The sequence below is a fragment of the Paroedura picta genome, chromosome 7 (genome assembly GCF_049243985.1).
Source record: "Paroedura picta isolate Pp20150507F chromosome 7, Ppicta_v3.0, whole genome shotgun sequence".
NCBI classification, from domain to species: Eukaryota; Metazoa; Chordata; class Lepidosauria; order Squamata; family Gekkonidae; genus Paroedura; species Paroedura picta.
This window is the reverse complement of record NC_135375.1, coordinates 68,403,977-68,428,007: the sequence shown is the minus strand read 5'-3', so window position 1 is coordinate 68,428,007 and position 24,031 is coordinate 68,403,977. Positions and strand designations below refer to the sequence as shown.

Genomic DNA, 24,031 nt, shown 5'->3' with positions numbered 1-24,031 from the left:
TACCTTTACTGGTGTTAAATGCTTTGGGTGGGGATAAAATACTCAGAGTTAAAATTCAATGTATATCTATGTTTTTCATATTTGAAAATACATTCGTTTACCACAACAATATATGACATCAAATAAAGCAGAATTTTCCTCTTAGTCATAAAAAAAGCTTTAGCAATTGAATTTCACCATTGGATTGTGTCTACCATTGTGAGTAGCAACTCATAATAGACAGTAGAGTAATAATTGATCTGCCTTTCATGATTAGTGTGGTTGATTAACAGAAGCAAAGCTGCATTTTGAAAATCCTGCTAAAACCTATAACATGGCCTAGAAATTGTGAGTGCGCATGTGCATATGTGCAAGAAATGTAATTTCCAAAATAAAATTGATTTTTTTTCCTCTCATAACTCATGGGTTTTTGTGTTTCTGTATATTTTTATGGAATGGGCAGTTGTCTGTATCTTGCAATTTTTTACCAGTAATAGAAATTATGCTTAGCACGTGTTTAGTTCAGTGATGATATCAGATTCAATAAAATTTTAATTCAAAAGGAAAGATAGATAATGTATGAAAAGAGTCCTTACATTCCTAGAACAAAGTATAGTATAGTCTGAAAAATCTTTGAACATAAGCTAGTATCTTTTCTAGACAACTGCAAATAATACACAAAGCAGGGAGAATATTTTTAGAAGTATGTAAATGAAAATTGTTATAATTGAAACTTTATATATTTTTTCCAACAGGAGCTGTAGCACTTAAGAATCTTGAAATAAAGGAAAATGCACTGGTAAGTTCAAACCAAGCACAATATAAATATTGTTGTTAGGATTTATTTACTTGGTTAGCTTATTTATAGCCTGCCTTTCTCATTGAGACTCAAGGCTGCTTAGTGTACAGAAGGGGGGGGGAGCTCAATCATACAGTATAGTAGCGATCCCCAACCTGTGGGCCGCGGACCACATGTGGTCCGTTGACTAACTGGAGGTGGGCCGCGAAGGACGCCTTCTCCCCCCCCCCACCGGCCCTTTACTTCATCCACGATCCGGCAGGCGCACATGGGTCTATCTCGTTGCAGAGAAACAAGCTCAGGGTTCCCATTGATTTGTCATTGTCATGAGTTAAAATTTCCATGAAAATAAAATGTTCCTTATGTTCATTGTTGTGGCGTGTCTGTATGTTATTTTGAAAGGATGTTTAAACATTACCATAGCGACCAGTGTCAGAGAGCGTTAGGGCAGTAGGCCTCAGTAAAATTGTCAAGCGTTGAGTGGTCCCCGGTGATAAAAAGGTTGGGGACCACTGCAGTATAGGACATTGAATTACAAAATTAAAAGACATTGTGAGCCGCAAACTGTCCCCATTGACATTGTGAAACTTTGAATATAGGATTACAAATGTATCAACCAACGTAGTATGAACTCCAAATTGAAAATACAAAGTCAAAGCACTTACCTAATACAACTTTCCTAAAGGTATAGAACAAAGTTTGACTCCAGCTCAGTCTTAAAGGAGCTACTTGACAAAACTTTGTTCTGTTACTTTAACTTTAGAACAACAAAGCTACTCACCTGAATCTAGTTACCATTCAAAATTTTGTAAACTTTTTTAGTTTGCCTCCCTTCAAACAAGACAAGAAAAATTATGTACAGGATATAATCTATAAAATTAATATAGATCATGGGTTGTTAACCTGTGTGTTTCAGGGGGTCCATAAGCAGGACATGAAGCCAGGCCTCTGTGTAGCCATCCTAGACTTATTTGGTGCTGTCCCTTTTAAGTGCTAACAAATACTGACTGAGCTTAGCTTAAAAGATCTGATTAAGCAGGGCTAACCTGGGCTATGAAGATCTGGGCCATTCCAAACTTGTTAGTATCATGTTTATTACTTGTGAATGACCAGTGTTAAATAGAAAATAAACTAGCATGCATTTACCCGATTGAAATTAAAGTTGCTGTGTGACCAGTAAATGATCAAACAGATCTGCAGATAGTTCTCGGGAGAGGATTCATGGCTGCCATCAGATTCTTAGAAGGGTCCGGGACCCAGCAAAAGTTTAAAAACCACCGGTATAGATGAAATGTGCCCCGCAATAACTAATCAGAATTTAAGTAAGAAATAATGTACCCTTGAATTATTGCAGTCCTTTTAAAATGTATTGTATGTATCAAAACAAATCCATATATTGTTATAAGAGTAGCAAAAGTGAAGTGTACTTCCTTGAGGATGTGGAACATATTTTCTTTCAAGGCATCCATAAGTACAGAACTGGGCTCAGGAGGATCCCTGACTACAGGCCCGCCACTATGGTAGCAGGATTGGGCCCCAGAGAAACTGATTCCTCTACCTTTGATCATCATTCCATTTGTGTATGCTTTATTCACTTGCCTGCCTCTGACAAGATGCTTTTTACCATTTGCTCACTTGTGTGAGTAGAAACAATTGCAACCAACCAAAGGGAGGTGGCACCATCTCGTAGATATCATTGCCTTTTACTTGTTCATTCAGGTGGGTGAGTGTTGATCCGGCAATGGCTATGGAAAGGCTGTGGATCCCTGGATGGGAATCCCTGAGTTAGAGGCTTGTTTACTTATCTTGCCTATCAGAGGAAGCAGCTGGCACCTGGAAGTAGAGACATAAGCAAGCAAGTGAGGGTTGTTACTGTTTTAGCAGCAATCCATACAGTCTTGTAACCATATCATAGAATCATAGAGTTGGAAGGGGCCACACAGACCATCTAGTCCAACCCCCTGCTCAACGCAGGATCAGCCCAAAGCTTTCTAAAGCATCCAAGAAAAGAGTGTATCCAACCTTTGTTTGAAGACTGCCAGTGAGGAGGAGCTCACCATTCATCAGCCTATTCCACTGCTGAACTACTCTGATTGAAATTTTTTTCTTGATATCTAGCCTATATCATTGTACTTGTAGTTTATACTCATTACTGCGTGTCCTTTCCTCTGCAGCCAACGGAAACAGCATCCTGCCCTCTTCTAAGTGACAACCTTTCAAATACTTAAAGAGGGCTATCATGTCCCCTCTCAGCCTCCTTTTCTTCAGGCTGAAGAAAGACCTCCAGAATTGCACACAGTACTCCTGGTGTGGTCTGACCAGTGCCGTATACAATGGGACTATGACATCTTGTGATTTTGATGTGATGCCCTGTTGATACAGCCCAAAATGGCATTCGCCTTTTTTACCACTGCATCACACTGCCTGCTCATGTTTAGCTTACAATCCACAAGTACCCCAAGGTCTCGTTCACATACAGTGTTACCTAGAAGTGTATCCCCCATCCAGTAGGCATGCTTTTCATCTTTCTGACCCAGATGCCTAACTTTAAACTTATCTTTATTTTCATCTTGTTCTCATTTGCCCATTTTTCCATTGTGTTCAGATCTTGTTGAACTCTGTCTCTATCTTTTGGAGTATTTGCCAGTCCTCCCAATTTGGTGTCATCTGCAAACTTAATGAGCAGTCCCTCCACCCCCTCATCTAGTCTAGATCATTAATAAATATGTTAAAGAGTACCGGACCGAGCACCGAGTCCTGAGGTACCCCGCTACTCACCTCCCTCCAGTCTGATGAAACACCATTGACAACAACTCTTTGAGTGCGGTTCTCTAACCAATTCCCTATCCACCTATCTGAAAATCCAGATTGCAGTCCTTCAATTTATTCATCAGAACATCATGAGGAACCTTATCAAAAGCTTTAGTAAAATCCAAGTATGAGATACTGCCTTCATATGCCTTCATATGCAGAGGGGGAACATGGGGGTAGATAATTATCGGAAAGGAAGCCTATCATACAGAATCTTAATACCCTTACCATGTCTTTAAAAAAAAAAAAAAACTATTTAGCAGGACTGAAGCCATCCAACCCAGCCATCTATTGCCTGGTTTCGTACTTGCCATTTCTGGAAAAGATAATTGAACATGTGGTCACAGAACAATTTCAGTATTTCCTGGATGAAATATAAGCTCTTGGCAGATTCCAGTCTGGCCTCCAGCCTGGACATGAGGTGAAGATGGCTGTGGTTACCCTCCTGGAACATCTTCAGAATAAAGTGGATCTAGACAAGTCAGCGCTACTGATTCTGTTAGATCTGACAGCAGCATTTGACATAATTGATGATGATTGATTAGCCCAGTACCTATCTGATATGGGGATACAGCGTGTAACCCTTAAAAGGCTACAATCCTTTCTCCAAGGTCAGGGACAGAGGCTTGCACTGGGGGTGGGGGAGACCTCTCAGCAGTAGGCCCTGGTATGTGGGCTCCTGCAGGGAGCTATTCTCTCCCCAATGTTATTTAATATCTAAATATTGCTCTGCTGATTTGGTGTTTCAGACTGGATTATTGCCAGTATGTTGATTACACTGGTATTCCTGTTGATAGCTGGCCATCCATCCACACCCCCAGACTCCTTGGCTAGGTGCCCAGAGGCTGTGGTGAATTGGCTCAAATGGAGTGAGCTGAAGTTGAATCCAGCTAAGATGGCAGTCCTTTGGCTGGGTTGGCATGCCATGTGAGAAGTAATGCAACTCGTGATGGGATCCCCTGAACCCTTGGGAAAAGGTGGCATAGAAATGAAAAATAATGATAATAAATTGACACCTTCAGCTGCTGTCAAAAGCCTGGGTGTGACTCTGGAAGCCTCTCTATCTATGGAGGCTCAGATTGCAAATGTTGCTTCCCAGGCATTCTACCACCTTCACCAGGCTCAACAACTTGCACCCTACTTGTCGTCATTTGACCTAGCCACTGTGACCTGGGCAATGGTCACATCCAGGCTAGATTACTGTCACTCACTGTGTGTAGGGTTGCTCTGGAAACTCCAAATGGTCCAGAATGCAGCAGCTTGGGTCCTTACTAGGGCCCAATGGAGAACACATATTCAACCTGTCCTCTCCTATGCACTGGCTCCAGACTGGAGGCAGGGAAAGGTAAGGAGATGAGGGGTTGCTGTGGAAGGGAAAGAGGAAATAGTGGGGAGGTGGTGAGATGCCCCTGCAAATCCTTATGTGTCCTCTGCCTGTAATTATATAATGGCTGTTTAGATAAGGATATAGCAGCACCAAGAGAGAAGTCATATTTAAACCAAAGGATGAAGCTAAAGTACTCCAAGAACAACAAAAAAGTTGGTGTGGAATGGCCTTTTTGAGAGAATCAGGAATATTCCTCTGACCTGCAGAAAGTTCAGTGAAATGGAGTTGTTAAGGAGGGCTTTTTGAGTATATCAAGGGCAACATTGATTATTTTATGGGGTTTTAAAACTTCTATTGTTCTGATTCCTTTGAATGTTGTGTGATAATCTGTTGTGGGTATAACTTGGGAAAAAGCTAAATTAGAAGAATGGTAAAGAAACTAACAAAATACCTATTTTAGTAGTATTAAACACACTCTCTGTTCAACTTAATATTTCTGGTAAGTCCTTGGAGGAGGTGTCTCATAGCTTAAGTGCCACTCAGCACTTAACACCCACTCAGGGTAGTTGTCCCGCCCCTGAGTGTCTCCTCCTCCCAACTCGTCTGCCTGTCCAACAGCCAGCCAATCATCTTCCATCCCCCACCCCTGACCACTCCCTCCTTCCACTTCTCTCTGAGGCTTCGAGGCTGCAGATCCCTGCTGCGTGAGAGCTGCCCCTGATGGTGAGTTCCATAACAGTTGCCTACAGCCTTTCCACGATCTCCCTGGTTTTCTGCAGTCCATAAGTGGTCATCTCCCCATTTTGGGGGAAAGACCAACGCCTTTACTTTTATTTGCTGATGACACCATCCTGTCTAGATCACGTACCTACATGGCTTTATGGTCTATTGCCACAAAAATCAATTGGAAATAAAATTTGAGAAAATTAAATCTTAATTTTTGCAAGAATCCGCTATAAATATTCATGGAAGATTGATGGGCACAGTATTGAACAAGTGTCCCTTTTCAAATACCTTGGTTTCAACTTTTCTTTTAACAACACATGGGTACATCATAGGAAGCAGCCAAAACCATGAAAACATCCCTAGCTCTCCTTACTAAATTCTACCATCAAAATGGGAATAAAAATATTTCAGCTGCGTTAAAAATGTATTCAGTGAAATTCATCCTGCAAATTTTGTACAGCATTCCAATCTGGATCTTTGACCTTAATACTGAATTGGAGTCTCTACATTCTATGTTTTAAGATCCTTACTTGAGGTACCCAAAAGTGTCGCAAATTGAACTATCCTTATTGAATTAGGTCAGCAACACCTGGCTTTGAAAGCTTGGCTACCGATCTTCAAATATTGGCTGAGAATTTATTTCTCAGCCTACTCTGGTAGCTTGCTATGTGACCTATTGTGCGACCCAAACATTTCCAGTTGGTACAATAGAATTTTACTTAAACTGAAAAATATTTGGCTTGATATTATGTGGCTTATGGGTCTGAGTGAAAAAGACATTTTCGAGGTAATTTCCATCCCATGTAATACTTGTTCCCCCCAATTCTGGGACATTTCATCCACCTATAAACTCCTACCTGCTTATCTTTATCAGTTGGACTCTCATTTGGCTAGGAGGGCCTTCCTTCTTGCCAGAGTCAACTCCTTTCCCTCAAGCGTTTCCTTACGTCCTATAATAAAGATTATGAAGTCTACTGTGAGCAGTGGAGAATATGTCGTTCTAATATGGCAGTAAGCGCCATTTCTAATAGACCATCTTATGATGCTATGTGCACCCACAAGGTTCTCAGCATTACAACCCAAGTTAGGGTTGCCAGCTCTAGGTTGGATAATACCTGAAGATTTTGGGATTGGATGCTGGTTTGAAGAGGGGGAAGAACCTCAGCCGGGTACAATACTGTAAATTCTATCTTCCAAAATAGCTATTTTCTCCAGGGAAACTGACCTTGAGCATCTGGAGATCAATTATAATAGTGGGAGGTTGGCAACCTGGAGGTTGGCAATCATAACCCAAGTCCAATACAAGTAGTATCAGAATTGTGTATAATAGCAATTCCTTATACCACATTACATTGTGCTATGTAATAGCAATTCCTTCTTTATACCGCATTTCAAAATTGTATTTTCATGCTAAAATGAGTATAAATTAAGATGTTTGTGCACATGTAAATCTTTGTACTGAAATTAATAATTTATCGCTGAAACAACATTTTCTTTACAGTATCAGTTTGATGTACCATTTAAAGTTAAAGCTGGTCACATTGGTAAGTTTTTAGTTTTTTACAGTCTTTTTGCTATAACCTTTTCCCTTTATACACATGCTTTAAATCTTCTAAGTGCTTGGAGCTTCTCTCTCTCTCTTTTTTGGAGACTGTATATTTAATTCTGTTTTAATTCAAGCAGCCCTGAAGGTTTTTAAAGACCTGATCAGAATCTCAGTATTTATTTGATTAGTCATTACATATTTTGCTGTGGCACAGGGTGGTAAGGCAGCGGCATGCTGTCTGAAGCTCTGACCATGAGGCTGGGAGTTCAATCCCAGGAGCCGGCTCAAGGTTGACTCAGCCTTCCAGCCTTCCGAGGTCGATAAAATGAGTACCCAGCTTGCTGGGGGGTAAAACTGTAATGACTGGGGAAGGGAATGGCAAACCACCCTGTATTGAGTCTGCCAAGAAAACGCTGGAGGGCGTCACCCCAAGGGTCAGACATGACTCTGCTTGCACGGGGGATACCTTTACTTTTATAGAATGGCAGCAGTAAGAAGTAATTTGAATGCAAGTAGACAGTTTTATTAGAGGCATTTTCCCATGAAGAAAAAACCTTAAGATTTCACTTGTAACAACATATATAGGCATTATCTGAAAGTGTACTTTTTATTTAAAATTATTATTTTTTCTTGCAGTAATTTATGCAGACCTAATCAGATAAAACCTGTAGAGTTTCTTTCATCAGCTGGTAACCTACAATCATCCCTTCTTCAAATTAACTGACTGGTCCCTGTTTTGATCATGAAAGCAAACAAAAAAAGGGGGGGGGCTGTCCACAGTCAAGGAAATGGCTTCAGTATGCTTGGTATGCAGAAAAATATATCAGAATCCAAAATAGCCTAATGAGAACTAAGAATACTTTAGGAAGAGTTTCTCAGATTAGTTCAGGGGTAGTCAAACTGCGGCCCTCCAGATGTCCATGGACTACAATTCCCAGGAGCCCCTGCCAGCGAATGCTGGCAGGGGCTCCTGGGAATTGTAGTCCATGGACATCTGGAGGGCTGCAGTTTGACTACCCCTGGATTAGTTGAATAGTGAGAGGTCGGAGGAGGGGAATAGGCAGGTTGAAACTAATGATCTCGCAACATGTATAGTTTCAGTTACATGTAAACCACTCTGAGCCTTCGGGGAGGGCGGTATAAAAATATGAATAAATAAATTTAAATAATGCTGGAAAGGGAGATTTTAGGGTTATAGAAATTTTCATATTATTCTCCTCCCTGCCATTCCTTGTCATCTCTTAGCTTATTTTTTCTAAAAATAGTGGCTGACAGCAGTAGTCCAAGGCATCACAAAGGCTACCTTGACCATTACTGGGTCCCCATAAGTCATCTTCAACTTGATGGCACTTTCCACTATTATATAAAGTTCATAAATGTGGGAAAATATTTATTCCCTTCCTCTAGTCTGAATGAAGACAGTACATCTGTTTGTTTTCATTGCATGTAACACTGACAGCGTGTAGCAATGCTTAGCCACAAGCTTTTGCCGGTGCCTATTGATAGTTAACCTGAATGGAAGCAAGCAGTGCAGCTCACTGTTTGCTTCTTAAAGGCTGTTGATGAGAGGGGAAAGGGAGGAAGAGATTTACGTATCTTCTTCTCCCCTCAAGATTGCTTGCTAGCTAGCCTCAGCCTATCTGTATATTATTAGCCATGTGTACTTCCCCCCTCCCACTCATCAGCAGATAGCTAAATTCAATTATTGGGGCCACATGGAGGCTAAAAAGATTTTTCAGCAAAGAAATCTTCAATATTCATTATTTTCTAAATAATGAAAACTGAGTGGTCACAAGCATGATCCATTCACTTTAGAATATGCCATGTTTATCTTTCTAGATGAAATTCCAAAGTTGTAACCTAAATCAAAGACTGTTGCCTCTGCTGAAATCAGAGACGTTCATTAGAGTGCAGCTCTGTGTGTCTTCCTGGAAACATCTTTGTTAGCAAGCAGATCACATTGTTTATGTGGTAATGCCTATTCAATCTGCCCTGTCATGAAAATCTGATAGAATTTGGCAACTTCATTTGGCTCAAAGGACTGTTGAAAGAAGATCTGTATTCATTATCCATTTGTTTTGTAATATAAAGTTTGCTAATTGCTGACATCCTTAGATAGCCACAAATTTTTAGTGAATGTCTGTCAGTGAAATCAGCTCTTAGTAGGAATCCAGAATTTAGGATTTTGGAGGTTGGAATCACTGCCTGCAAAAAAGGTAACAAACTTGTTTTGTCTGTGAACAAATTAATTTTATGTATCATCTATGGACCAGAAGACAGACATTTTATTACTGGTAAAGCAAAAGTTACTATAACTTGTAAACTGTTTCATGTGAGCTCTGAGATATCAGGGGGGATACATGTTTGTAAGCAATGGGATACTAATTGTGATTTTGAAGAGTGATCTTCTATGCATTTTATATAATTGTTTTATTTACATTATTAGCCTCTTAGAGTTCTGCAAACTAGAAAGGCAGCTAATAAATGTTATAAATAAATAAAACACTGAAAATAATTATTTTCAATTTTATTCTCCAACATATTCTGAATAAACTTCACTATGTGTGTTTTGTGTGGTCTTCCATTTGAAAGGAAACCTGTGGATCTGTCAGTGGCCTTAGCATTCTATCTCATGACAATATGCCTTCTTTTTAACATGAATTATATTCAGAATGTTGGTACTCCAATGATGTCTAGAAATGCATGTACAAACAGAAATGATCCAGGACGTAACACTCTTGCAAGAAGCTGTTAAATTTTTTTGCTTTAACTCTGAAAATTAAAACAAGTTGCTAGAATGAGTTCAGGGTATCTCTCATGTGAAAATTCTTGTAAAAATAGTAATACTGCTTAACTATTTAAGTATATTTTGGTAATATTCTTGAAAAAATCATTGACACAACAACATGTTAAATGTTTTCAGTATTTTCAAATACAATGGACTTGTTTTTCTTTGTATTTTATAGGACAGCTAAATTTGCAGATTCCATGGCAAAACCTTTATACTCAACCCGTTGAAGCTGTTCTTGATGGTGTTTACTTGCTTATAGTGCCTACAGCCAGTAAGTGTGAATAGACATATTGTTTTTATGTAACTCGCAGTGCAATCCTAAACAGAATTACACCGTTCTAACTCCATTGAAGCCTATGTAGAGTGCATTATCGTTGTCTAGTCTGGATGTCACCAGCAAATTATTTGGCTGCTAATATTTACAGTTGTATGCTTTGGACTCTAGATTTAATTCTACACAATATTAATTGATCAGTTCACAGTACATATCCTCATCCTTGTATTTCACCTTTCTTGCAGAAATTATCCCCCTTCCTTCAACTACACTACAGTGTTATGGTTGACCATTTGTTAACTTTAATCAAAATGAATTCAGGAGTGCTCCTAAATCCTGTTTCAAGCCTGCTGCTGATCTCTGTGGTGTTAGTAAGAATCCAGACTTCTGCAACTCGCTGTACGCAGGCCTACCCTTGACTTTGATCCGGAAACTGCAACTGGTCCAGAACGCAGCTGCCAGGGTTCTCACAGCAACACCTCGGAGGTCCCAAATTCAGCCCATCCTCCAGCAGCTGTGCTGGCTTCTGGTTGAATTCCGGATCAGACCTAAGGTTCTGGTTATCATCTTTAAGGCCATATGTGGTCTGGGCCCAGTGTACCCTGAGGTATTGCTTGCTTACACCCCCCAAAGAGCCTTATGCTCCAGCACTTCCAACTTTCTGGTGGCCCCTGATCCCAGGGAAGCTCACTTGGCCTCAACCAGGGCAAGAGCTTCTCCATCCTGGCCCCCCATCTGGTGAAATGAGCTCCCAGAGGAGATCAGGGCCCTGATGGAACTTGAAAAGTTCCACAGGGCCTGCAAAAGGGAGCTCCTCCATCAGGCATTTGGTTGAACCACTGCTTCCAATGGGCCCTCCCCCTGAGCTTCCCTCTTATGGCACCCAATACAACTCCGCTCAACCCCCTGGGATATCGCTATGTGTTAATTTAATGTTCTCCATATTTTTCTTTTGTTCTACTATGTTGCTTGTTGTTATCACTGTATTATTGTTAAACTAAATTATCTGTACCATTTCTGTTTTATGTGAATCACTTTGAGCCTTCGGGGAGGGTGGTATATAAATATAATAAATAAATAAATCCACACTCAACCTGGGAGCAAGCCGATTGAAGACAAATATTTGGAGCAAAATCTCTGGAGTTTACAATGCAGAGATTTAGAGGCAGTAAGATAGTGAAATCTTATTAAAATAACTGACTGTAAATGGGCTTGTTTTTAATAGTGGTGTTTTAATGGTATTGTTCTATTATTCCAATTTTAAGCTGCCTCACTCAGCATATATACTTTATAAATACATAAAAAATTACATTTACACTTCACACCATTCTTTGATTATTTATTTATTTTACATTTATATACTGGCCTCCCCTGAGGCTCAAGTTGTCAAAACAAGCCAGGAAAGCATTACCCTCAAAAGTCATACTTTCTTGTATTACATAGAGAAGAATTTAGCATCCATTTCATGCTCTAATTAAGGTGTACACATTTTGGATAGGTCAGACTTCCATCATCCCAGCAGATATTTTCTTTATGCTGTAGGTTGGCAGCTGATTCCGCTGCTGAACTTTTCTGTGAGATTTTTTTTCCTGGTATCTAGCTGGTACTGTTCTACACATAGTTTAAACTGGGGGTCGTCAACCTCCGGGCGCGGAACAGCCGCGTGCACGTGTTTGCGCCCCACTGGCGGGGTGCAAACACGCATGTGCGGCACCGCAGCACAAACACGCATGTGCGGCCGCTCCGCGCATGCGCAGCGCATGCGCCACCCTCTCCCTCCACCTTCGCAAGCGGTCCCCAGCCTTAAAAAGGTTGGGGGCCGCTGGTTTAAACCCATTACTGCAGGTCCTATCTTCTGCTATCAAGCAGAACAGCGCCCTACCCTACTCCAATTGACAACCTTTCAGATACTTAAAAGAGAGGGCCTTGCATTTCCACAGGATCCAAGAAGAAGAGTTGGTTTTTATATGCCGTTTTTCTTCCCAGGAGTTTAAAAGCGGCTTACAATTGCCCTTTCCCCACAACAGACACCCTGTGAGGTAGGTGAGGCTGAGAAAGCCTTGATCAGAATGGCTCTTTTAGTGCTGTGATGAGCCCAAGGTGACCCTGCTGACTGCATGTGGGGAAGTAGGAATCAAATCTGGTTTGCCAGATTAGAAGCTGCCTCTTTTAACCACTACACCACACTGCTTCCAGGGAAACAGCTCCCAATAGTCTGGGTATCAGTTCTAATTCCGGGAGATCTCCATCCTCCAGCTGGAGGTGGGCAACCCTGCAACAAAGGTTAGCACAAAATATAAGTTGAGAAATATTATTGTGGCAAACCCATCAGGGATACCTAAATATATAATTTGATTGCTTTCATAAGCTCAGTTGTTTTTTCCTGTTAACTCCTTGTCTTTAGTATGGTTTCCAGTAGATAATTTGTATTAAAATATTTTGTTAGGTATTAAATACGATGCTGAAAAAGAAGAAAAACAACAGTTGGAAGCAAAGCAGAGGGAACTTCAAAGGATAGAAGATGCAAAGCAGAAGATTGCTGATCAAAGTAAATAAAAAGCAGATATTTTTTGTGAGAGTAAAAGTTAAATCCATGAGTCACATGTAGCTTGTCTTATAAAATGTAGTTAACGCAAAGAAAAAAAATAAGATTGTGAGAAGACAAATGAATACAAATTTGTATTAAAAAACTGTAAGCCCGTAGGCCATTGGCTGTTAGTACATATACCTTGATGCTGGTCCTATTTTGAAGCTGGTATAACTAACTTTTGAATTAGGTTTCTTAGGTTGTTCTTGGACATTTAGGTAATGAATTAGAAATGCTACTAGACTTTAAATAGCTGGGTAATATAGCTGGTATCTTGTGAATAGCTGTTTTGAATGGCAGCTTGTGGTTGTGTATTATGTAATATACTAGTAATCATGCCTGCTGTAATAAAAATACAGCAGGCGCTAGACAAGGGAGCCCCCGGCAGCTGCGCTCTGCGCTCAGCCGTGTCGGGGGCTCCCTTGTCGGCGGCCTGACGCGGTGAGAGGCGCTTTCTGCCTCTTGCCGCGTCAGGGCTCCGGGCAGGGAGCCGCCGGCATCCGCGCTATGCGCGGCTGCCGGGGGCTCCCTTGTCGGCAGGGCGGGAATCGGCCGGGTTAGGGTTCTGGAGGAAGGGGCCAATCGGCACCCTTCCTCATCCCGGACAGAGCCCGCCCTAACTCCTCCCACTAAGCCCTTACGGCTTTATATAGTCCGTGGCTCCCGTGGCGCCGCGGGCTGTGTTAAGATATTTTAGACTCAATTCTGAAGCGTTTCCTTATGCACCATTACTTTAAAATTGTGGTAAGTGCTTTTGCCAAAGGTTGCTATGTTTTGGGTACTAATAATTTAAGAGGTATGATTCAGGTTGATTGGTTTCCCAGTTGGTCAATTATTTAGGAAGCTATAAACTCTGCACTACTGATGGGAACACAGCATTTTGATAAGCATAATTCTGTCTTTTCACTGGATCTAGTAGTGTATTTCTAAATCTTGTAGTTTATTGCTTAGCCTATGGGAAGCACTATGCAGAGCAAAACTAGCCCAAATTACATATGTGATTGAATGCCTTTATATCATTCTAGGCCCATAGTTAAGGTACATAATATTAAACTGCTAAAGTTTGCTAACATCCTCCTTGTTTTAGAATCTGTATGCTTAATAACACTGGGTTGTATTTTAATTTAGATAAAGCACAAGAGAAGCAAGACAGTTTTGTAGAAAAACTAGTAACTCAGGTCATCAAAAATCTTCAGCTGAAAATTTCCAACATTCAGATTCGATATGAGGATGATGTAAGTATTTCAATATTTCTTTAAATAGTAGTGGGCAGAAACAATTTTACATATACATTTTCTACATTACAAGGAAATTGAAAATATTGCTTCAGTGATGATTCAGGCTGTGAGCTCCTTATGTATGCTGCATGAATGCAGACTGAACTTCCTGTAAATAGTGGAATTCATGGAAGCTGGGTTTGAATTCTTTGTAGGTTGTGTTATTGTTGTTGGTTTTGCTTCCATCTTGTTTTTTAAACTCTTTCTTCTGTAGAACTTTATGGGCAGAAAATTTAGCAGTTATCTCTCCATCACATTCAAGCTTGTATTTTAAGGAATGTTATTATTATTCTTTCCTATAGCATTACTAAGGCCCTGTAAACAAATTAAAATAAAGGTTTTTGGATTTGAAAGGCTAGACACACCAGAGTAAGAAAAAGGCTTGGATCCCACAGAAAACCTCTGCTAACAGAAGGCATTCCATCAGCAGAACTGGAATGTTTACTCCTGCCCAAAATGCTGCTTCTGGGGAACATGTGACCTTAAGGGTGAATTGGAGGCATGCAGTGGGAAGGAAGAATAGATGAAAATCACCCCACACTCTGCTGTTAGGAAAAAATTGTTATGGACAAAGACAATAGAAGGAAACAATGGATGAAATTATTTTTACATTGTGAATAGCAGCTGCTATATAAATCCTATTGAAGCCTGCTATCTCCTAGGCCCATTCCGCACAAGGTTCAAAGTGGCAAATTGCTTTCGGAAAGAAAAAACGGAATTTTAAATAGTGGAATTCGGCGTAACGCATACCTGCCTTTGTAGTGGAATCCAGTAGCATTTCAATCATTTCCCACAGGTTTCTGGTCTTGGCAAAAATCGCTAGAAAGGAAGCGATTTTTTCCGTGCTTTGTCCCGCCCCTGGCTGTCAATCAAGCGAGCAGCCAATGGGTGGTTGTTACCATGTTCCAGAAAAGCCCCTTTGCCTTTAAGAACAGGTTTTTCACACGTTGCAACGAATATGCCTTGATTCTTTGATTCCTTGCTTCCTCCTAACGTAGAGACCCATCTAGCTGGCAGCTGGCCTGTGAGCTGCCAATTAATCGTTGCCACGCTCCCCCGAGTGAAAAAAAAATCCCCCCCCCCCATGCACGTACGTGATTTTCGGCCAAAAATAAAGGGAACTTGTAAACGGGGCTGTGTTGTGCTTGGTGACTTGAGGCGAGCTTTAAAGCAGCTCTGTGAAGGGACTGCAGCTGGAGAAGCCTCGCTGGGTGAATGAAGGCTCGTTGGTTAGTTGCTTTCTGCTCGCTCCGAGAAAAAAAAATGGCAATTGCTTCGCCGGAAGTTCAGAGGAGAGAGCCAGGGGGAGGGACTTTGCTGAAACCGCAACGATGTTAACGCACAGGTCTTTTTCGCTAGTGTTGCAGATCGCTTGCAAGAGTGTAGCGCTTTCCAGAGGGTGAATCCACCTTTTGGGATTTCCCTGGAAGCGCTACAACAAAGCGCTTTTAGCGGGACTGTCTCAGGAGTGTGGCAGATTGTGTACGACGTCGTGCATAACTGCATATTAGTACCGATTACAATTTGCCACACTCCTGCAACATTAAACTTGTGCGGAATGGACCCTAGTATTTAACATGCTGAAAGAGGCAGGACACTTTTCAGTAGGCCTGTTGGGAAGTGATATATATATTTTTTAAACCTACTTTCCACATGTTACAGAGTTCAAACTGCTTGTAACGAATTTAATATTTTTGGTTTATTTGTGTGTGTTTTTGTGTTTTTCAGATAACTAACAAAGATATTCCGTTGTCATTTGGTGTCTCACTTCAGAATCTTAGTTTACAGGTATTTGTTTTAACCACTATTACTTCATCCCATGTTTAATTTTAAAAAATCTCTTCCCATACTTTGTGGGGTTTTCTGCCTTTTTTAAAAAGTATATAAAATTAAATTTGCAGTGCATTATCTCTGGCATGAAAATAATGATTAGGAACATGAAAACCGAAGTGATAGCAAATTTTAGAACTGCAAACCATTTTACACTTAATCACAAAAATCAAGCATGAATAAAAATGCATTGTGTAATTTGCAGAAGACCTAGCTCTGGGCTTCAATAGGCCTCAGGCAGACAGCTTTACAGACATGGAATGACAACTGAGATATTTTTAATGAACTTTTGCTTTCTAAGTAGACATTCTGATGGTTTTATGATTGAGCATCTTGCCAGACAAAAGCAGATTTTTCTTTTGGTATTTAAAGAGCTTGAATCCAGTGCACTAATCTCATGCAATGTATTGCAAGGTTGTAAGGCTCAGCACTCTGACATTCCCTCAAGGGTTAATGTTAATAGTAGAAGGCCTAGGCCTGCTAGCAGGTGTTTATGATTTCAATGTTGCTACAAGCCCCATCCTTATCTCTTTCAAAGTTGGAAGCAAGAATGTAGTAATTGGGCAAATCATGACAACCTGTGCTCAGTTTGTATAACCAAATGGGAGGGGGGGAATTAGGAGCAGTTGCCAACATATTCTGGAAAGTTCCTGAGTAGAAGACCCCTGATTGGACCCAAGAGACCATCCAGTGTCATAGGATAGAAAGCAGTAATAATGGTCTAGGCCAGGGAGAGTTATGTTAACACCATACTAGTATGCTTAGATATATTATGCTTCATCATGATGGACAGCAACGTGTGGAATGCTTTTCATGTTACTGCTTGGATTTTATACTGCAAGTGAGTTGCATTCTAATACCAAGGTATTCAATGTATTACAAAAGTTAGCTTCTTTGTTTTCTTGTTGCTGAGATTAAGAGACTTTGCTGTGTTGTCAGTTACTTTATTAATTTAATAATCCTTCATATATTTCTACAAAGTCTAGTTTTCTTGTACACATACAACCTTGAGGAACTACAGGTCTGGAAGTTGCTCAGAGGTTCCAAGCAGGAAGCTAAGAACAATAACCCAGGGTCATCCCACTGGGCTCTCTGACAAGGGTTATTCTTGAATGGGAGAGTGCTTGCATACTACTTAGGCCTGGAACTAAGTTCCCCCCCCTTAACAAAACCATTTAAAACAGTTCACAAGAGGTTGCTTAATGTGGTTGCAGGAGGTTGTTAGTTTTATGCTTTGAAAATTATATATGTACTTCCCTGGAAGGGATAGGTGTAATGCAATGGGACACCTATAAAATAATCTGAAAAATGAGATTTTTTTCTTTATATAGTACTCACAATTATGGGAATGTGGATGATGAGGAATGGAAGTATGTCATTCTTCACCACAGATTTCATAGACAGTGGTAGTCCCTGTGCCTGTAATGCTTACGTAAACACAGGTGTAGTAGAGTGAGATGGAGGAGAAAATGTTTGCTGTGAAAATTCCCTGGTATGGATGATCTTCATGCTATAATCTCTCCATTTGCTTTTGTGACATAAGATAACCTCAGGAATTTATTCCATAGTACCTATTAAAGCGAGACTTTATATTTTCCTTTCAGACTTCAGATCAAAACTGGAATCCATGTATACAAAATGAAACTGCTAAATTGTTCTATAAGGTAATGTTCTAGATATAATAATTTATATATAAACTTTTCTTTGGGAAATCACCAAGTTGTATTATACATGAGAAAATAAATTGCTATGTACCTGAGTCTCCAGAAGTAGGGCACAAAACAAATATAATAATCTTTAAATCGCCCGTGGCGCCATGGGCGCCACGGACTAAATAAATCGTTAAGGGCTGCCGAGGTAGGATTTGTCCGTGATGAGGAAGGGTCCGGATTGGACCCTTCCTCACGACAGACAATCGGAGGGACCAATCGGCAAGCGCAAAGCGCCTGCTGATTGGTCCCTCCGATTCCCAGCCCCAGCAACTGCAAGCCGCGCGCAGTGCAGCTCGCAGTTGCTCCTGGCCTGACGCAGTGAGAGGGCGAAGCGCCTCTCGCTGCGTCAGGCCGCCACCCGAGGGAGCCCCTGGCAGTCGCGCAAAGTGCTTCACGCCTCTCGCTGTGTCTTGCCGCCGCCGCTGCCAGAACGCCACCCAGGGCACCCACCGCCCCATGAGACTGCCGCCGCCGAAAGAACGCGCCACTGGCCCCTCCGGCAGCCGCGCCAGCCTTCGCCTGCCGCTCACAGCTCGCCGCCGCCCCGGGACGCCTCCAACTGCTGCTCCCGCCCACCGCTGCACCTCCAACGCCGCGCCCGCCCCCAATGGCGCCGGCTGCCCCGATGGCCCAGCCACCGCCTCCCCCGCCAGCCGCTCCCCCGGGACAGGCCGCGGCCGCTACGCTTCACACGCCGCGCCAAGCACGCCGCCCCTTCGATGATCTGAGGACCACAACCACGCTCCACTGCCTCACACGCTGCAGGTACAGCCCGCACCAGCAAAACGCCCACAGGAGCCCCCGGACGACGCGAGACTGTCTTGCCCTCCCCTCCACGGCCTACAGTCCACCCACAGCCCACTGCCACCCCCGCCAAATCCAATGCCACCCTAGTGCCCGCTGCATTTAAGCTGCAGCGGGCTTAATTACTAGTTATAAATAAATCCACAATGGCTGCTAGTGATCATTCTGTTTAAACATTATTCTTTGCATTGAATCTCTTTCTGTGCCACAAGCATGATGTGTTTTCTTACCCTGCATTTCTGCTACCTGTGATGTATTGAATGTTGGTTAAAAACAAAGGGTGACCTTTAGATTTCATAACTGACATAAGGGCTTCTCAAGAGCATTTCAGTTTGAAGGTTATCCTCTTGTTTAAGAGATTTCCCTATTGCATTTTGAAATATCCCCTGGGAGGGGGCTCACAAGTTAAAATATAAAAACAAAAATAGCTACTGAACAAAAAGCTAAACATTGTAAAATACCTGAAGCAGTTGTATAGTGGTAATAAACAATAAAACCTAATAAATCAGCAGTAACAGACCATAAATAGTGTTGAAGCAGTCAGTAAGTGAATCAGTAGCGAAGAAATAACCTGCATCACTTCAGGGAATCCATTCAGTGGTTTTCTTCCTTTGGAATATAACTGTTTGTATGAACTGGCAGAACTGAGAGGATAAGATCCCTGGGGCAGGTTGGGAGAGAGCCATTTGGTGCAATGGTTAGGAGTGCAAACTTCTAATCTGGCGAGCCAGTTTTGATTCTGCACTCCCCCACATGCAGCCAGCTGGGTGACCTTGGGCTCGCCACGGCACTGATAAAACTGTTCTGACCGAGCAGTGCTATCAGGGCTCTCTCAGCCTCAGCCACCTCACAGGGTGTCTGTTGTGGAGAGAAGAAAGGGAAGGCGACTGTAAGCCGCTTTGAGTGTCCTTCTGGTAGAGAAAAGCGGCATATAATAACCAACTCTTCTTTTTCTGGGGGATCTGGTAGAGAGTTCTGTATTTTAGGTGTCACGGCTTGCACTTGCACATTTGCACTTGCACAAGATGTGGAAAGGATGCTTTCATGTATTCACTCTTTCAGCCCTCCTTTAATTGTCTCTTATGATCAACTGAGAGGGTGTGGAATACAGTGTTTTCAAAGCATGTTGCCAGAGTAGGCTGATAGTTTTAACTGCTTGTCTCCTCCCTGGGAGTGACTTTACAGATCCACTCATTCTTTTTGTGGGTTTGGCGAAACACTTCCCATGAAGTCATTCTGAACCAATCATCTCAAAGTTGTGTGAATGATTGGTCACTGTGGGGAGGGGAATGCTGAAGCTGGAAATTAAAAATCACCTATCTTGTTTCTGGGACAGTTTGGCCAAATAGTGATTTTAGCACTATTTTGATGGATCAGAATCCATCCTGTTTCCCACCACAGCTGTCATTTTCTTTACCTTTCTGGAGAATTTCTAAATTATCCCTCATCTTACAAACAAGGTTGTGTTATTTCATGGCATATTTATTCCCTCTATAGGCGCAACCAGGAATGGCATTATGTGGAAACATGTTTTGATTTTGATTTTTTTTTAAACCATGCATGTATATATTCCAGAAATTGTTTTGTACCTAATATCCCATTATAAATTGGTTTTGTTGCCATGATAGTATTGGTGTAGTGGTTAGGAGTGTGGACTTCTAATCTGTCAAGCCAGGTTTGATTCCTTGCTCCTCCATATGGAGCCATCTGGGTAACCTGATAGAGCTGTTCTGACTCTCTCAGCCTCATCTACCTAAGAGGGTATCTGATGTGGGGAGAGGAAAGGGAAGGCGATTGTAAGCCTCTCTGAGACTCCTGGTAGAGAAAAGTGGCATATAAAAACCAACTCAACTTCTTGGATCCTGTGGAAATGCAAGGCGCTCATAAAGATCTGTCTTCCCTTCCTTGACATTCCTCTGGCAGCCCATTAAGTGTCCTGAAAATCCTCTCCTGAAAATTGTGGAAGTCTTGTAAACAGAATACGTACCTGAGGAATATTTAGAACTAGAAACAAAGCCCATTTATAAAAATGGGCAAGTAATGAGAGGCTTGGAGAGGGCGCTCAGCGGCGCTAGGGAGAGGTGGGTGGAGGGTGCAGTGTGGGGACGGGTCGGGCTGCCGGCGGGCAGCAGGAGTCGAGCGGTCGGTCGGGGTTGGGGGGAGGGGGGAGGCAGAGGGGAACCACGCATGGCTGGAAGTCGGTGCATGCGTGGTCTGTCGTTGTGGGGTAGGCGGGGGTAGTGTGGGGGAATGAAGCGACGCATGTGCGGAACTCCGCGCATGCGTGGCTCAGTCTGTTAGCGTTGCAGCAGCCGCGGCGTCAGAGCGGCATGGAGCAGGCCAGGGGGAGAATGGGGCGATGGGCGACACGGTGAGTAGGGGCGCGCGGGAGGGTGGCTGGGTGTGTGGCGGGGCAAAGTCTCGTGTTGGGGGGGTAGGGTTTTGGGGGTGAAACGCGGCGCAGTCGGCGGGGCTTGTTGGGGGGTATTGGCGGGGTCGGCGACGGAGGAGGGCTCGATAGTCGGAATGGCGCGGGATGGGGGGGTAGGAAGCGAAGGGGGGTAGCGGCAGGCGGTGGCTCACCTGGGTCGTGCGGCTGCGGTGGTCGGGTTCCAGAGGCCGGCGGCAGTGGCGTGGGCTGAACGGGAGGAATGGGATTCCTTCCCTGCTCCCCGAGCAAGTTTGGAGGGTGTGCGGCTGGAAAGGAGCAGGGACGCTGCGTCGAAGACGTGGTGTCCCTGCTCCTTTCCCCGCATCGAGGCGCAGTCCACGACGGCCAAGCAGGCAATGGTGAGGCGTGCTTTGCGCGCCTCACTATTGCCTACTTGGTCCAGGACTTCGCGGCTCCTGATTTGCCCCTCCGAGTTTTTATCGCAGACAGCGCCCACCCTAACTCCTCCCAACTTGCCCTTAGCCTTTTATTTATTACCGCAGAGCGGTTACAGATATTTATTTTCATTATTTATACTGGGAAAGGAATAATTTGGATTTTTGGCCAGAGTTCTATTAAAATGTATAGACTTGCGCAGCATATACTATCTTTTCCTTTTCTTTCACTGCACTGTAGAAGTTTTTGCTGGTATTGACAATATGAGTTTTAATAATCAGAATAAATAGCTACAGCTAGTTTTTGAGAGTATTCATTTGTTCAGAACTGTTTGACCTTGACCTTCAGGATTCTCTGGAAAAATAATATCCCGCATTTAAGATATAACATTTTATAAAATGTATTAAATATAATAATTTGATATTCATATAACCAAAGCTGTAGTATCAGAATGTATGCTTATTTAACAGCTATGTATAATACTGCAAGTACTAAATGATGGAAGACTACTTTATTTCTGCTTAATCTGTTTGATTTTAGCTTGTTCGATTGGACAACTTTTTTGCATACTGGAATGTGAAGTCTGAAATGTTTTATCATGGTGGTTATAATGAATCTTTGGTGAGTAAAACAACATATACCCCAAGTTCCTTAAAGAATTCAGATGTGATGTGGCTGACTTCTAAAATTCACCTCTGTATTACAAGGTTTAATATAATTTTTAAAAAGCTGTCCAGAGAAATCCAGGAAACTGTAGAATGTCTGTTATGAATAATTTAGTAGAAATTATTATCCAGGGTATTATAATTAACTACTTGAAGGAACATATCGTGCTGAAGAAAACAGCATGGCCTTTGCAAAGAGAAGTCCTGCCACACAAGGTGTTTGGCATTCTTTGCATGATCATGACCATATGGATAAGAGTGACCTGATAGATATTATATACTTAGATTTCCAAAAGATAGCATTTCTTACCAAAGACTCTGGAGTAAACTCAATAGTTATGGGTCTTGTCTTCTTATGGATTAAAAATTGGTTAAATTACAGAAAGTAGAGAACAGTAATAAGTTAACAGTTCTTATAATGAACGAAAGTAAGCAGTGGAGTTTATAGAGGATTAGTGTTGGCATTTAATTTATTTACTTTATTCGTAAACAATCTGGAATTGTCGGTAAGCAGTATAGTAACCAAGTTGGTAGATGATATCAAGTTATTGAGGATAGTGAAAATCAAAATGAATATATCTCCAGACTGGGTGAGTGGACAACACTGTTTCAAATGAAGACTGATGTAGGCAACTGGATGCAGTATTGCTGGACTAGATGGATCAATAGTCTGATCCAACAGAGGCCCTCATGATATTACACTTGATTTTAGTATTTTAATTTATTCCAGAATATTGGAGTATTTACTCCAGCAAGAATTCATTTTGATTCTTCGGAGTATGATTATCACTGTGGAAGCTGAATCCGGTTATATGTTAAGCAAATTTGAAATGTTCAGGCTTAAGACACACGTTGCCCCTGTTGCCATCGTTTTCTTCCTTTCCTGCCTCTACTGGTCCCTTCTCCTTGGCCCTGGAAATAAATCTTGGTGATTACTAGACTGTGTCCAGCATGGGGGTGGTTGAGATCTTGCAGTGTTGTGTTGCAGGATCTCTTTTTCCTTTAATGTTGAGGTTATATTCCCCTTACTATTCTTTCAAATATTTCTACAAACCTGATAGTTCTCCCAGATTTATAGAAAAATCTCATCTAGTTCTACTCAGATTTTTTAAAATCTACACTCTCGAGCCATAATTGGAATTAGATATGAGATTCTCAATGAACTGAGATATATAGTTCTGAATTATTTATATTCATACACAGGCAGAAAGTCACTATCAAAAATTGTCAGTCAAAGCATGTGATTATTTCTCCTTGTGCCTTCTAAGAATAGTGTGAGAAATTGTGAGGAACCCCCCTGTCAAAAAAACCACATTAATTAGAACTATGTGTACAAAGAATGGTTAACTAAAGTTTCTGCTCATTCATTTGGCCTATTCACTTAAAACTATCATTGAAAAGACATTCAGACCTATTTATTTTTAAAGCATCTTTTATTGAAAATTGGCCCCATTTTCCTTGGACTTAATTTTACATTCTCCTTTTCAATTATGCTAACTGTGGTATGTAACAAACAGAGTAAACAATATTGTAAATAAGTAATAATCCTGGTCCACATTATTTATGGCATATGCATATATATTATATAAATATAATAAACAAACAAATAAATAAATAAATAAAGTTTGACTCCCATGGGCATCAACTGCATTGCCTAGATCTGTACTTGAGTTTTATGTATATTTATACTTTATTGTTTTACCTGTGAAGTTGTCTCTTGGTGCATCAGTGATGGGACAGATGAACTTCTTGGCCAGGGAAGGATGCCCACATTTTTAGTTCTCTGCCTTAGCTGTGTGAACAGTGTCATCCAAACTACAGTATTTGTTGGCGTATAAGACTACTTCCCCCCCCCCCTGAAAAACATGCCTCCAAGTGGTGGGGTCGTCCTATACGCCGGGTGCACTTCAGTTGAGATAGACATAGCTGCCCATAGTGGCCCATAGTACTGTAATATAATGTAACAAACTCTATATTTTGAGTGGAAATGTTGGGGGGTCGTCTTATACGCCCAGTCGTCTTATACGCCGGCAAATACGGTAAGTGATCATGAATATATGTCTGAAATTAGTACTG

General features: G+C 41.7%; 1 protein-coding gene across 2 annotated transcripts in view; it reads left to right on the top strand.

The window, feature by feature from the left end:
• VPS13A (vacuolar protein sorting 13 homolog A) overlaps positions 1-24,031 on the top strand; it is a 181,439-nt gene that overhangs the window by 13,999 nt on the left and 143,409 nt on the right. Inside the window, exons 2-9 of one of the 2 annotated variants that reach the window (XM_077344731.1) lie at positions 735-778; positions 7,144-7,186; positions 10,155-10,250; positions 12,700-12,801; positions 13,969-14,075; positions 15,846-15,905; positions 17,552-17,611; positions 21,831-21,911. In XM_077344731.1, coding sequence (XP_077200846.1) covers positions 735-778; positions 7,144-7,186; positions 10,155-10,250; positions 12,700-12,801; positions 13,969-14,075; positions 15,846-15,905; positions 17,552-17,611; positions 21,831-21,911 — 593 coding nt within the window. Of the gene's footprint in view, positions 1-734; positions 779-2,948; positions 5,640-7,143; positions 7,187-10,154; positions 10,251-12,699; positions 12,802-13,968; positions 14,076-15,845; positions 15,906-17,551; positions 17,612-21,830; positions 21,912-24,031 lie in introns of those variants that run through there. The other variant, XM_077344732.1, reaches the window with a different exon arrangement.